Raw genomic sequence first — 16,890 nt, forward strand, 5'->3', positions numbered from 1 at the left:
TAGTTGTCCTTCAGTATTACCAGGGGACTGGTTCCAGGACACCCCACACCAAAATCCCCTGGATGCTCAAGTCGCATGTAAAGTGTCAAGTACAATGAATACAGTTGGCCCTCCATATCGTTGGATGCCCCTCAGACCCAACCAACCACGGATTGAAATTGGTTGAATCCAAGATGTCAAACTAATGGAATTGAGGGCAGATCTTATCCTACAATTTCTTTATTCATTTATCTACTGACGGACACTTAGGTTGTTTCCATATCTTGGCTATTGTACATAATGCTGCAATGTACATAGGGGTGCATATATCTTTTCAAGTTAATGTTTTCATTTCCTTCAGATAAATACCCAGAAGTGGAATTGCTGGATCATTTGGATCATATGGTAGTTCTATTTTTCATTTTTTGAGGAAACTCCATACGGTTTTCCATAGTGGCTACACAAATTTACGTTCCCACAAACAGTGAAGGAGGGTTCTTTTTCCTCCACATCCTCACCTACATTCTTATTTCTAGTCTTTTTGATAATAGCCATTGTAACAGGTGTGTGCTGATATCTCATAGTGGTTTCTATGTGCATTTCCCTGATGATTAGTGATGTTGAGCATCTTTTCATGCACCTGTGGCCATCTGCATGTATTCCTCAGAAAACTGTCATTCAGATCTTCTGTCCATTTTTTAACAATCAGGTTTATTTCTTGCTAAAAAAAAAAAAAAAGAGAGAGAGAGAGAGAGAGAGACTCTCCTTTCCCCATTGTATATTCCTGACTGCTTTGTAATAAATTAATCGACTATATATGTGGGTTTATTTCTGGGTTATCAGTTCCATTGATCTATGTGTCTGTTTTATGCCAATACCATACTGACTTAATTACTATAGCTTTGTAATATAATTTGAAATCAGGGCACATAATGCCTCCAGCTTTTTCTTCTTCCTCAAGATTGGTTTGGCTATTTGGGGTCTTTTATGATTCCGTACAAATATTAGAATTGCTTGTTCTATTTCTGTAAAAAATGCCATTTGTATTTTGACAGGGATTTCACTGAATCTGTAGATTGCTTGGATAGTATAGACATTTTTAAAATGTTAATTCTTCTTATCCATGAACACAAAAACGTCTTTCCATTTCTTTACGTCTTCTTCAGTTTCTTTCATTAATGTCTTGTAGTTTTCAATGTACATGTCTTTCATCTCCTTGGTTAAATTTATTCCTATTTTCTTCTTTTTGATGAAATTCTAAATGGGACTGTTTACTTAATTTCCCTTTGTGATAGTTCATTATTCATGTGTAATAATGCAAGAGATTTTTGCATATCGATTATGTATCCTGCAACTTTGCTGAATTCATACTAGTTCTAACAGTTTTTTAATGTATCTTTAAGGTTTTCATGTCATCTGCAGATAGTGACAGTTTTACTTCCTCCTTTCTAATTTGGATTCTTTTATTTCTTTTTTGTGCCTAATTGCTCTGGCTAAGACTTACAATACTATGGTGAATAAAAGTGGCAAGAGTGGACATCCTTCTCTTGTTCCTGATCTTAGTGGAAAAATCTTTCACTTTTTCACTGTTGAATATAAGGTTAGCTGTGGGTTTCTCAACTATGGTCTTTATTACATAGAAGTACATTCCTCTTATATACGCTTTGTTGAGAGATTTTATCATAAATGGATGTTGGCTTTTGTCAAATGTTTTTCTGCATCTACTGAGATGATCATATTATTTTTATCCTTCGTTTTGTTAATTGTTGTATCACACTGACTGATTTTCAGATGTTGAACCATCCTTGCATCCCTGGGATAAATCCCACTTGATTATGGTGTTTATCACAGTGTATAATACTGTTAAGGTATTGTTGAATTCCATTTATTAATATTTTGTTGAGGATTTTTGCATCTATGTTCATCAGGTATATTGGCCTGCAACTTTCTTTTCTTGTGTCTTCCTTGTCTATATTGGTATCAGGGTAATGCTGGCCTTGTAAAATGAGTTTGGAAGAGATCTCTCCTTTTCTATTTTTTGGAAAAATTTGAGAAGGACTGGTATTAATTCTTCTTGGAATGTTGATAGAATTCACCAGTAAAGCCATCTGGCCCTGGATTTTTGTTTGTTGGGAGGTGTTTGATAACTGATTCAATCTCCTTAGTAGTAACTGCTCTGTTCATATTTTCTATTTCATCGTGATTCAGTCTTGGTAGGTTGGATGATTCTAGAAATTTATCCTAGAAACATAAGTAGATTGTCCAATTTGTTAATATAATTGTTCATATTAGTCTCTTTTGATCCTTTGTGTTTCTGTGGTATCAGTTGTAATACCTCTTCTTTGATTTTTGATTGTATTAATTTCAGTTTTCTCTCTTATTTTCTCGGTGAGTCTAGATAAAGACTTGTCAATTTTATTTATCTTTCAAAGAACCAGCTTTAGTTTCATTGATCTTTTCTATTGTCTTTTTAGTCACATGTCATTTATTTCTGCTTTAATACTTGTTATTTCCTTCCTTCTCCTGACTTCGGGTTTTGTTTGTTCTTCTTTTCCTAGTTTTTTGAGGTGTAAAGTTAAGTTGTTTTTTAGAGAATCCTAAGAAGAGAAAAATACAAATGTACATGTATATTATTTTCAAGACTAATATAACTTTAATAAAAATACTGCCACAAAGAAAATGTTCCATAGCCAGACAGATCAGAAATTATGGAGGCTACGTTCTCCAACCACAATGCAATAAAACAATATATTTTTAAAAATATAAACAATCAAAAACTCAAACACTTTGCAAGTTTCAAATGCCTTCCTAAAATGCTATTTAGGAAAGAAAAACTAAAGGTAAATTTACAAACTGTTTAAAATAGTGAAAATATAACTATGCCTTATCAAACATTATAGAAAGTGTCCAAAGGCAAATATGTGGCCTGAAGTACTTTACGTTCTAACTAAAACAAAAAAAAATTAATAAACTTGAATGTAACTTCAATTCAAGAAATTAAAACAAAATGATGTAAGAGATTAAACAAATGTATAAATTAATGCATGAGCAAATAGAAAAACAGTATATCTGTCATATAAACTACAGTACTGAACTCCTAAAGAACAAGAACGAACAACAATCTGAAAGTGCTAACAAATCTAATCAAGAATAAAAGAATGTACAAATAAATAAAATCAGAAGGAAGAATATATAATATTTAAAGAACTTATAACAGATCCAAGGATAATTTTAAAACATGATTTTAAAAGTATTAGCATAAATGAATTAGCTTAGTAAAGCTGAAAATCTTAATGATGAGAATTCAAAGGTAATGAAGGAAAATGGTTGTGAGCTGGACCTAAAAATACCACTATCTATTAAAGAATTGAAATTGAAAACGTGTTCAGCAACTACCTTCAAGGCAGCTGCAGAGTCAAGAGTTTTATCAATGGTTACTTTTCAACATTAGAAATAAATTACTCCTGCGATGTATACTCTTCTTGTCCATACTAAAAAAAAACGTAGGAAAAATGTTCTAACTCATTTTACAAAGCCAGGATGACCTTTATAGCAAAACCTAAAATGCTTAGTATAGACGGAAAAGTTTGATAAAAGATTAGCATACTTAATTCAGATTATATTTAAAAACTCTGAATATTTGAGGATTGTCCTAGGAATTCATGAATATAATTCCGAATGAATAGATCACATCAATAGGTTGCAAAATAAACATCGCAATAGATCTGGAAAATAATTTGATAAAATTTAATGAACTCCTTTGGGTTTTGAAACTTGCTTAATAAGGTCAGAATAAAGTGATAATTCATGGACATAATAAAGAATAATTATCTTTAACATACAGCCAACACCATATTTTATAACAACACACAGGTGGAATCATAAACAAGTCAAGAATATCTATTATTACCACCATCTTTCCAACTGTTCTAGAAATGATAGCCAAAACAAACAAAAAGCATAAACATAAGGCGTACTTGTCAACTTTAAAAAACTGGGGAACAGATACATTTATTTACAGGTAATATGATTACCTAAGTAATCTAAGGGAATCAGCTGAAAAAAGTATTGGATCTAATAACATACTTCAGTAAAGTGATTAAATGCAAAATAAATATACAAAATCAATCACATTTCTTGTGTTAATAATATACAATCAAAATATAAAGAAAAATATCTTGTTCACAATAATAACCAAATATCATAATACACAATTGCAAAAAATAATCTTAAAAAAAGAATTGTATAGGACCTGTATAGTGAAAATTACGAGAGGGTATAAAAAGAATAAAAAGACTTTCATAATAGAAGAGCACACCTTGTGACTGAATGGGGAGAAAATAGGTTTAATGTAATCCATCAAAATTCCAATAAACATTCTTGGAGTACCAGTTAGAAAGAGTATCTTTTCAAGATAGTTCCAGAGTTTATCAGAAGTAAGAGGGAGAAACTAAAAAAAAAGTTTAATGGAGAAAGTTTGTCCCACTAGATTGTAGTGGGATGTGAAAATAAGTATAACAATGGAATTAAATATCAATAGACAGACAACCAGCCAACTCTAGTAGATTAAAAAAATAAAATAATGACAAGAATAAAAAAATCCTGTGTGAGATAAGGGTGACATCATAAGTTCATGAAGAGGATTCACTGAGTGCGACAATTATTTAACAAACTGAAATAAAGTTAGGTTCTCACTTTGAATCATAAAACAAAATAAACTGTAGACTGATTAAATATTTTAATGTTAAAAACTGAAGACACACACAAATCTAGAAGAAAATGTGGGCACTTACCAGATCTCAGGATGGGAAAGTGTTTTCTAACTAGTAAAAGCACTGAAAAAAATCATATAAAAAGTAGTATACATTTGATTATGGAGAATAAAATTAGAAATTTCCCTACAATAAGAAAGATCGTCAAAAACTGAAATGAAACCTCCATCATCATGAAAAAAATAAACATAATTTTAAAAGCACACAACTGGGAAAAATACTTGACACAAATGTATATCCAGAAGTTTAATATAGTTAATATAGAAAGAGCTCATGTTAACCTTAAAAACTTAAAAAAATTGGCAAAGACTGTAAAGTATCTACTCCAGGAAGGAAAACAAAGAAGGAAGAGAGGGAGAGGGGAAGAAAAAGGGGGAAGGAAAAAAGGAAAAATTAAACATGAGTGAAAAGATTACTCAATTTCAGCTACTTTTATTTTAAAGGCTATTTTTTAGTTATCAAATAAGTGAAGGTTAATTGTAAAGTCCAGTATTGTTGAATGTGAGAATAGACATTGGAACAACTTTTCTGGAAAGTAATTTTGATGATCTAAATCAAGAAATAATGTCCTTAGATTTAATAGCTCTACTTTTAGCCATTTGTGTTACAAAAATAATTAGGGGGCTTCCCTGGTGGTGCAGTGGTTGAGAGTCCGCCTGCCGATGCAGGGGACGCGGGTTCGTGCCCTGGTCCGGGAAGATCCCACATGCCGCGGAGCGGCTGGACCCCATGAGCCATGGCCGCTGAGCCTGCGCGTCCGGAGCCTGTGCTCCGCAACGGGAGAGGCCACAGCAGCGAGAAGCCCGCGTACGGCAAAAAAAGAAAATAAATAACTAATTAATTAGGGAACTTTTGAGGACCTTCATTGCTGAATTAACTTGTCTTTAGTTGAATTTAGCGTTAATCACGTGAGATGTCATAAAGTGTCCAACATCAGTTGTGAAGTGTGTCACAATTTGTTACTACTAGTATTGGAAGTACCAAAATGTAAACAGTAACTGATGAATTAGAGTCCAGTCATTATCTCTGCAATGTTACTCTTGCTGGTATCACAATACACTGTATGAGTGGGAATTAAAGACAGAGCAATGCCAAATGCCTGGGAAATTGGTATAAACCAGAGCCTTTCTTAGTTATGGGCACATCAGAACTCACCTGTTTGTGTCACGGAGGAGAAAAAAGCAGAACCACTTACAGAATTGTGTTAGGTGTGGCCATTTAAAATACACAATGGAGGGCTTCCCCGGTGGCGCAGTGGTTAAGAATCCTCCTGCCAATGCAGGGGGCACAGGTTCGAGCCCTGTCCGGGAAGATCCCACATGCCGCAGAGAAACTAAGCCCGTGCGCCACAACTACTGAGCCTGCACTCTAGAGCCCGCATGCCGCAACTACAGAAGTCTGCGAGCCACAACTACTGAGCCCACGTACCACAGCTACTGAAGCCCACACGCCTAGAGCCCGTGCGCCACAACAAGAGAAGCCACCGCAACGAGAAGCCTACGCACCGCAACGAAGAGTAGCCCCCGCTTGCTGCAACTAGAGAAAGCCCGCATGCAGCAACAAAGGCCCAACGCAGCCAAAAGTTAATTAATTAATTAAATTTATTTTAAAAAAATAACTTAATTTAAAAAATAAAGTACACGGTAGAGACACCATAACCTTGTCTGGAAGAAGTTTGGTGAGGTGTGTAACTGGTCAGTCTATGTTGGAAGCAGAGGCAGCCTTGGGCACAGTGACCTCCGTTTCACAGAAGAACCAGAAGGAAGTTGTCCTGTGTTAGAAGTGGTGCCTTCTGGGATATCTTTTCTTTTTACACTTCCCTGAATCCTCCAAATTTGAAATAGCGAGCAGGTATTATTTTTATGAGCAGGAAGAAATTATTGTTAACAAACAATATTGTAAAATAAAGAAGTACGTTTACAAAGTAATCCTGTAATCCTCTTTCCCTCCGGATCCCTACACCAATTAAAATGTATAACACATATTTACAGAACAGGATTTATGCCTTTCTAATTAACCTCCTAGAATCAATTCTATCCCGTACTAGAAAGAGAGCCTCTGACAGCATGAAGTAACTTGATCTTCAACATGTCTTCATCTAACCTGCCAAAGGCAATTTTGTGGCTCTTGAAGCATAAACATTTAATTAAAAACTAAACCAAAATATAATCATGACATATCACTTCACCCTGTGTGAAAATATACCCTGTTCTTTGAGGAAAGGTGTAAGTAGTAAAGAACAGATTGGGTATACTTTAGCTAACACTCTTCATTCTCATTTACAGGGAACCAAGTTAATGCCCTCTCTAGGGAGAAAAATAAGAAGCACAGAGTGACCTTCACTGGACGTCATGCTCTAACCAGCTAAAAGCATATTTTTAAATGCCCTAAAAAAAAATGTTTCAGGGTTGTGGGGTTAACACAGTACAAAGTGTGGCCACATTTCCTGTTATTGTTGTTGTTTTCTTAACCCAAGAATCTTCCTAGGAAAACACAAATCTCGCGTTGGGATGGCGGGGAGGAAGGCTTCTGCCCTGCATCCACGGATCTGGTCCCAGAACTGCCTTCCTAATAACTCATGGTTCTGAAGGGCACATAAAACATCGTCAGAAGTGCATTTTGTGTTTTCATTTATTTCTTGGGAGAAGAGCAATCATTATTAATGTATGTTCTTGACATATCATTGGATTCCCATTCCCAACTGTTTTGAATTACTACCTAAAATATTCTTTTGAGGAATGTTTAAAAAAAAAGAAAAAAAAAAGCCTTTCTCAGCTAACTTGCTGGAACACATTTGTTTTCCCTGAGCTAGATCATTTCAATTCTGCCTTCTCAAACCCTGTAACAAGCTACCTTAGGATCCTTAATTTTTAAATATTATATTATAACACAAAAATGTACTGGAAATATTTCTACTTTTGACTTTTGGGGAAGGAAAATATCACTTCTATTTTCCATTGCTTGAAAGAAAACATATAAACAAGGATTGTTTTCTTTTTTAACCTTTTCAAGTTGATGATGCCATTTTGTTCCTATGTAAATAAAAAGGTGTCCAAAGCAGGATTTCTCAGCCTGTGCACTGGTGACATTTTGGGCTGATCTTTTATGGGGGGCGAGGGGGGTGTCCCGTGGGTACACTGTAGCCAGTAGAGCAGCATCCCGGACCTTTGACCAGTAGATGGCAGCAACACCTCCCCGAGTTGTAACCACTATAAACGTCTGCAGACATTGCCAAAGTCCCTTGGGGGGCAAAGTCTTCCCTGGTTGAGAATTCTGCTCTAAATTATATCCCCCGCAGAGAGCTGTATTACCTGTCTTCTTTATATACCACAAAATCTTCAAAAAGTGAAAATTCCTGTCTTTCAAATGTTGGGACTACTTGCTACTCTGTATTTTGTTATCCTTAAATATTCTACCTGAAGTGAATAAGTAAGTAAGATTTTCCATATCCTTCAAAGCAAAGCAGCTGAGCAAAAAACTGAAATTTAGATTTTAGAGGTAACTGTCGCACTGAAAATTCATTTCACTTCTCTTTATATGATTTCCTTGTTTTGACTTGGTCACAAAAGTCATCTAAATAATGAATATTCAAACGCTTGTTTCAAAAGTCCAAATAAAGAGATTGTTCAATAAGAAGATGATAATTTAAGAGAATTCATATAATCCATACTTTTTTATTCATAAACTTTATAACTAATGTAGCAGTGAAGTGAGTTTCTGTATCAGTGACATACCTTTGAAAGAGATTTTTAGGATTTTAATTGAAACGTGTTTATTGGAAAGTTTTCAGAAAATACAGAAAAGTATGTATATCACTATAAGCCTACATAACAGGATCACGTAAGTGTTGATCATTCTAGATTGTATTTTATGCATATAAATATATCCTATACTGTATCCTTAACAGCTTGCCATTTATATCCCCCTCTGTTAATTAAACACGATGTTTACTTGATGATAAGGGCAAAATTTGCAATGATAAATATACTCGGCTTTCAAAGCACACAACGTTGGATTACCTACTTTCAGCAATAATCTCGACATGCTACAATTTTCCTTTCTGTTTCTCGACCCCATAGGCTTTAGCAGTAGTAAGTCAGAAGTGGGCCCTCAAATACAATTCGAGCTTGTCTCTTTCTTTTTCATTCTATTCTATGTGTCATCGAGATACAGATGTCCAAAGCCCTGCTAATTTTTCTGAAAATTCTGGGGGAAGGAAAAGAGGGTCTTACATTTTCATGGTCACCTCTTATTTTCCTTTGCTCTACCGGGATCCATTGAAACAAAACAAACAAGTTACAACAACAGTAACAAAGCTGTTTATGTGTTTAGAAGATGTCACAGAACATTTGCCCTTTAACCTTAGAAATCCTGTCCCTGGAGGACAGAAGGGACCTGGGTCCCCCACTCTTGAAATCTTCAGGAACTCTTTCATCTTTTGTGGTCCCCAGTTCACACCATCTCCCTGGTTCTCTGCACCCTTTCTTTTCTCCCAGGAGCAAGGAAAATTCCCCTGTTTTCTACACAGGGCTCTTTACCCACAGCCCTGGCTTCCTGTGACCCTCCAGGTCTTGTGAGTGTTTGTGATTAATTAGGAGGCCTGGGCACTAGGGCCATGGACCCAACCGTATCTGTCTCTCCTCTCCATTCTCCATAAAGTGGGAGATGCCAAGAAGAACATTACTCTGACTCTGATGGTATTGGACCCTTAAGGATTCGCTCTTTCATGGTCCCTCACATTAAAATTCTTTTGAATTAAAAATAAAAGAACATTGGTGACCCACATAATGGGCTGCATAGCATGTTCAAACAAATTGGCCTCTTCCACTCTCAAAACAATACAGGGAGAGAGATACAAAATCTATTATTATTATCATCCTCTGTATAGGTCCAGAGGAATTAGTGGCCTCGTTGAGACCCATGGAAATAGCAGAGCTCAAAAAAATGTCTTTGAACCCAAGTACTACACCAAGCTGTCTTCTCCTCATCTGGAGGGAAAGTTATGAGGATTTAATGACATTACATATGTGAAGCTTCTTTCCAAATGGAAAAAAAAAATGAAAATTCAACCTCTACTTTCAGGCAATTTTGTATTTCTTTTCAGAGAACTTTGGAAAGATGCCACCGACAAGACAATGCTTTGGTTAGAGTTCAGGTAGTTTCCACAAATATTCTCTCCAAATGGCACAGCACATTATAAAATAAAAGTTTACATATTAGAATTAAAAAGCATTACACTCTGACAGTAATTTTTACTCCCATCTTGATTCTTCAATGTTTTCTGAACTTGCTTTTTAGATTTATCCGGCTCTTTACCAACTGGCAGATGATCCAAATATTTGGTGATCCAAACATTCAGCTTAGTCCCTCACACACACACACACACACACACACACACACACACACACACATATTTTCTTCCTCTATGGTTTCTGGTAATGGTTTTTTTTCTTGCCTTTGAATATGATTTACAATGCAGACTGCCAGTCCAGCAGATTGATTTCCTCTTATCCAAGATGAACTGATTCTAAGAGACCCCCCTGGAGCATCTCACAATGGCTCTGATATCCTCCTTCACTGGCACAGAAAATTAGCAATGAATTATATCTGAAAACTCTGGAACCCTCCCAAACTCAGAAACGTCAATTCCTCAATTATTCTATGTTCCAGATTTCGAATTCCTTCTGTAACTTTCCACGGAATCTTCTGCATAATTTTCATTCATTTCTCAAGCTACGGAGCTCACAATTGAACACATTTTCTATTGAGTCTTCCTGTGTGCTGAGTCAAATGGTTTCAAACGATGCAATTACTTCATCAAAAAACAAACAGGCATTTAACAAACTCCCTCCCGTACCCAGTCTGTGGGCTCTAGAGGCACAGTTGTTCTCAAATACAAAAAAAGATAATCTGCTACATTATGAATCGTTTGTGAAGAAAATGTAGTATGTTTTCATGATGTATCCATTATATTTGCTTTCTTAAAACTACCATATATTAATACATTCCTGATTAATGCTTGTATTTAAGCACCCTGGGGTCCTAAACCCGGTATTTATCCTACCCTAAGTACTTTACAACTGTGGTTTCCCAACATATATTGATTCCCTCCATTTATTTTTTAATAAATTTCATGCTAAGCTTTTTCTGCAACGTTGAAAATTTTTATCAAAAGAAATGGTACAAATGAACTTATTTAGGAAACAGAAATAGAGTCACAGATGTAGAAAACAAACTTATGGGTACCAAAAGGGAAAGGGAGGGATAAATTAGGAGTTTGGGATAAACATATACATACTACTATGTATAAAATAATCAACCAGGGCCTGCTGTTCAGCACAGGGAACTCTACTCAATACTCTGTAATGACCTATATAGGAAAAGAGTCTAAAAAAGAGGGGATATATGTGTATGTATAACTGATTCATTTTGTTGTACACCTGAAACTAACACAATAGTGTAAATCAACTCTACTCGAATAAAAATTATTTTTTTTAAAAAGAAACACTATTCACACTTTAAAAAAAAAGATCAAATCAGACAATATTCCTCCTCACACCCAACGGCAACACCGCCCAAAAGAAAAAGTCTTTCAAGCATGTCTGCTTTTGGTAAATGGAATAATAACCTTATTTGAAAAAAATATGACATTTAAAGAATGAAATAATATATGTATTATTTGTCTTTTATGTCTTTCTATGTGCTTGACCCTTGGTTGTGTAAAATGAGATTTTAGTTCCTTTACTCTAGTCCTTTCCTCAATACCTCCTGGATAATTCCATTCTTATTTTAAGTTTTGTTTCTTATAATTTAGAAATATCTACTGACACTGCTGTTTCTCGTCCAGTAAAGTTTAGTCAGTTTCTTGATACCCATCTGGGGAAAATAAGGCTGTTAAAGCATTTCCCCATCTCCCCATCTCCCCATCTCCCCACTTTTCTTCCCTTCTCTCATCTTCCACCTCCTGTCAGCGAGCTGTACGTTTATTTTGTCACGGTTGTAAAGTACACTTAATTATGTGAGTTAATAAAAGTGTTTTTATATTTAAGTCAGGCTGAGTTGAGTTTTCTTCACTGAGCGCCTCCTACGTGTCGACCTGCTGGCCAGGAAAGAGGGTGCTACCATCAACTTTGTGTAAATCAGTCGATTTCAAAAGGATGTGTGTCCTTTAACCTGCGAGTTAGAGTTAATTAAAATATAGCTCATGAAACAAAACACAGTGATAAGATGAAGTTCTGCAATGGTTGAATATTATTGGAAAACAAGGGGATGTCTTGTTTATTTTCTAAAAGAAACTACAAAAATTGAAGGAAATAGGTGTATACTAATCCTAGTGGAAAAGTTTATTGCATTTGAAACGTATTCTAAGGGTTATTGTCTTAAGCATAAAGGCTACTTATGGGTAACACGGGAAGTGACCATGATTTGAGCATAATTTATAATATGCGTTTCAGTTTATATTTAAGTCAAATATTCTGTTTTTTAAGTAAACCCCTGATTTTGCAGAAAACATCCATAAATGTGTGCATCCTATAACTTTTAAAGCTAAGTGTAATAAATTTTTCCCGTCTTGTCCCGCTATATTTTTCTGCCTCTCTGAAAAAGGTTTTGAGATGTGATACCTGGTGAATCAGATTCTGCTTCCTCTGTGAAGGGACCACAGAACCTCTTTCTTGTCCTCATCACACATTCTGCTTAAGTGAGGTCAGCTCATGAGACCCAGGGTTTAGGTGTGGCTCAAAACATGTTATAATGCATTTATACTTCACCTCATTTCAGAAAGTAGTTTAGATAGCTTAAATAAAACACATACATATAAATATAAGCTATTAATGTATAGGGTGAAAAATAATAAACCAAGGCAAGGTAAACATTATGTTTATAAAAGAAAAACCACAATGAAGTAGGCCATAATACTTTCCTAAATTGAGCTGTAAATTTAGTTCAGAGCATCCTGATGGCTCAAATAAGGAGAAGTTAAAAAGATTTAATTCAGAGGAAAAAAAATCTCTCCTAATACTAAACTCTAAAAAAAATTTCCTTAGGGACTGCGGCCCAAGAAAAAACGGGGAGGGAAGTCTAGTGTGCCCATCACCAGTGTTTTCTGGAATTTTCTCTCTGTTCCTCCATATGTTTATAAAAGATTCTTGCCGTAAATGTATCCCACAACAAGGAAACTCACCAGGGTCAGGTTCAAGAAATAAGAAAAATGGAAGTTTTGTAAAAAGGGAGTTAAAGGCATCTGATGCTGTGGTTCACAAAATGATGGTGGTCCCCCCATCCATGTCCAAAATAGAAAGAAAAATGAGCAAATTATTTTTCTGTTCTCTCTCTATAGATGTTATTTCACCATTCCTAATAACAACATTTTCAAACCAGTTAATGGGATTCACTGCATTGAAGAGAAGTCACGTGGGAATCTGATTTGTCCAAGACACACAGAAATTCAGAGGCAAATCAACGATCAGGGTCCAGAAGATGGGAATCTGGTTATTTGTTATACTCATTGATGGAACGATATTAAGATGACAGTATCTTAAATGTGAAAATCCAGAGAAAATAATATTGTCATTGGTCATATTACCACTGATCATGCGATGCAACTTAAAGACCTAATGTCTGTGTATTAAAAAAATTATCTTTACAAATGTTACATGACCCCCCAAAGTCACAGCTTCTCTAGTAAACATTTAAATATGTTTTAAAACAGATAGCTGTCTAAATCAGTGACAGCTCTCCTGTTCTATATTGGACAACTGACTGAGGAAAATCTTCTAAACATTAGTGAATGAAATAATACCATGGTAGAGTCATGAATATTATGTAGAGAATTGATAAAATACTCATCCCCTGTAATAGATTGCTATTACCAAATACTGGTTTTGAGTTACACTTACTATGTCAAGCCTATTGGATTCATATTCATCAATTCTTCCATGATTTTCAATCAGAAAATTAAATCAGAAAATTAATCAGAAAATTAAATCTAATTAGTTGAAAATAACAACTGCTGGTTCAATTAAATTTAGCAAATTTCACATTGTAGTGTTACCATATGTACATTTGTTTGAAGTAATAATTAAACTTCTGTACTAGACTGCATATTTTGGAACAAAGTAAACAAATTACATTATGACACATGGAAATATCTCTAAAAATACGCATTTGATTTCCTCTTTGAAAATTTAGCAAAAATGCCTTAAGTGAATCCCTAATAAATGCCTGAAAAGTTATTTGATTATATGGGTATAAATTTGACCCAGCCATTAACAACTTCCATGTATTGAATAAAATTATGCACACTGGCAGTCATAGGATACATTAAAATTTTCTCCTAACACCTTCTCCATGAAAACAGAGAGAAGAAAGAAAGAAAGAAAGAAAGAAAGGAAGGAAGGAAGGAAGGAAGGAAGGAAGGAAGGAAGGAAGGAAGGAAAGGAGGGAGGAAAAACCCTGGAAGTACTACTTTGCTCTACAATCAAGAGGCAGGAATTTCATTCACATCCAGTTTGAAGGAAAACTGATGGGTTTAAAAGAATAGATATATGTATAACTAACAGAATCACTTTGTTGTACACCTGAAACTAGCACAACATTGTTAATCAACTACACCCTAATATAAAATAAAAAGTTAAAAAACAACCTGTTGAGATCAAAAAGTATTTCGGATTGAAAAAATGTGTCAGAAGAAATATTAATAGACTGTTATTGGGCAAGTACCTTGACACTTGCTTGTAGAAAAGTAGAGAAGGAGACTAGCACATTTAAGGCTGCCATGCACTTGGTACAACATCCTACAGAAAACACACTGTTGACAAAATGCTACCTTGGTTGGATCTTGCAGCCTCGCCATGAGGCAGGCAGAGTCCAGAATATTGACCTTTCATAACAGAGTTAGTCATTAAGAGATCTGCTCAGGGTCAATCCAGAAGCTGAATCATCTGACAAATCTTAGCCTTGGGTCCATGCTATCCCTCGAAGCTAATAAGGTGTGGTAAGATGCAATCATAAAAGCAAGATGGTAACATAAGTCATTCTTTACCGGTTTGATCCCTGTCTCTCTCTCTCTCTCTCTCTCTCTCTCTCTCTCTCTCTCTCTCTCTCTCTCTCTCGTCAACTATCACTTTCTTCTTTTGGTTCATCACACAGATCATCATTAAAAAAAGAAATCTGGTCACCAAAATAATTTATGCAGAAGGAACAGGTCACATCTGTACCAAAATGTTTAGATGCAAAGTTTATTGCCAGAAGAAATAAACTGAACATGACAGCTATTTGAAGTACAAATAAATGCGATTAGATTTTAACATTTGCAAATATGTGTTACCAGCACTGTTTTCATCATGTGTAGTACACTTTCAGTAAAGAGCTCAATAAAGTTTACAAACATTATATGACCAACAACAAATGGGCAATCTTATTCATAGCAAATAAACAACAGTACAGTGCCTATTATTTGCAAGGTTTTATGATTACCGGCTCCAGTCTTTTGTAACCCGTGGTTCACTCAGGTCTCTCCTCTTTCTCTGTGTTAATATTATATATATACACACATATAATATTCTACTCAGCCATATCATTTAACCTCCATTGAAGATAGTGTGTGACTTTCGTACAGAAATAAAGCTCACAGTAAAGACGACTTGCATACAAAACTCCTATATTATTTTTCATTGCAATTTTCTTTTAGAAAGGAAAAAGAGCTGGCAGTGCCATGAGCGCCTGCGTTTTGGAGCAGGATGGAAACTGACGCCCCGCTGCAGATCCCTGGCGTCCTGGCGATTTTATATTTTCATTTTTTAATTTTTTTAACATCTTTTTGGGGTATAATTGCTTTACAATGGTGTGTTAGTTTCTGCTTTATAACAAAGTGAATCAGTTATACATATACATATGTTCCCATATCTCTTCCCTCTTGCGTCTCCCTCCCTCCCACCCTCCCTATCCCACCCCTCCAGGCGGTTAAGGACACAAACAAGAGCTCAGGACTGCGATGCAGCACCTCGAGCGCTGCCCGGAGGGCCCCTTAGAGCAAAGCCCTAAAGGGAAGGAAAGGCCTGAACTTGGACAGTCACCGGCTGCAGCGTGCTTGTGCAGCTTTCTCTCCTGCGTAAACTTTCGCCAGAAAATGAGTGTAAGTTCGGGGTGGGGAGTCAGATGACCTACAAGGAGGGGCGTCTAGCGTCCCCACTTTCGTCTACACCTTATATTACAGTACAGTCCTGTAGTCCCCCAACAGATCCGCGCTCGGCTGCTCCGCCTGGCCAGACCCACTCGCTCCGGACGCGGTCCGATCCCGCAGCTGCGCTCGGAGCGCTAGGCTCCCGGGGATCAGGGCGGGTGTGTTGCCGGAGTCGCCTTCTATTGGCTCCCCTCCAGGGACGGGCCGCGCTTCCCGGCACCCGATTGGACAAAACCGCCCACTGCAGGCCGCGCTCATTGGAGGGAGCGGGCTGGGGGCGGGGTAGGGGAGGGGTAGGGGCGGGGCGGGCCCGGGTCCTGACGGAGCGCGCCGGCGGCGGAGCCGAGCGGATCGGGCGCCCGACCCGGGCTGCTGCCGGCGCGGGCGGCGCGGGCGGCGCGGGCGGCGGAGGGCCGAGCGCCGCGGGGCCTGAGCGGGGCTGTGCCGGCGGGGGGGCGGACGTTCCGGGGCAGTGCCGGCTCCCCCGGGGCGGCCGCTCCGGGACGGCGTCTGTCAGCGCTCCTCGTCCTCCTCGGCGGGGCCGCGCACCCGGCGCCGCGGCCCGTCAGCTGTCAGGGGGCGGCGGGCTGCGCGGGACACAAAGAGCGCGCGGGCGGCCGTTGCGGGACGACTGCGCCTCGCAGCCGCGCCCGCCCGCCAACCGGTCCCGACCCGACGGCCCCGCGGCCCCGCGCCCGCCCGGGAGCTCATCGTCCGCGGCCGCGGGGCCGGGAAAAGTTTGCGGCGCGTCCGCGGGGCCCCGACCAGCGGGGACTCTGGGGCGCGTCGTCGGCGGGAGCGCGGTGAGTTGGCTTCGGGCCGCCGGGGCCGGGAGGGGGCGAGGAGGGGGTGAGGGACGGGGGCCGCGCCCGGGGGATCGCGGGGCGGGGGTCCGGGGCCCGGGCGGAGTGGAAGGTGGCGCCCCCGCCCGGGAAGGACAGGCCCGACCCGGGACGA

At 38.1% G+C, this 16,890-nt stretch overlaps 1 protein-coding gene across 1 annotated transcript in view; it reads left to right on the forward strand.

Moving 5' to 3' along the window:
- LOC132437114 (translation initiation factor IF-2) overlaps positions 1-16,890 on the forward strand; it is a 56,651-nt gene that overhangs the window by 28,777 nt on the left and 10,984 nt on the right. The window contains exons 2-3 of the mRNA XM_069541364.1: positions 16,131-16,215; positions 16,260-16,736. Coding sequence (XP_069397465.1) covers positions 16,131-16,215; positions 16,260-16,736 — 562 coding nt within the window. The remainder of the gene's footprint in view (positions 1-16,130; positions 16,216-16,259; positions 16,737-16,890) is intronic.

Source organism: Delphinus delphis, chromosome 14 (assembly GCF_949987515.2).
Source record: "Delphinus delphis chromosome 14, mDelDel1.2, whole genome shotgun sequence".
In the NCBI taxonomy this organism is placed as follows: Eukaryota; Metazoa; Chordata; class Mammalia; order Artiodactyla; family Delphinidae; genus Delphinus; species Delphinus delphis.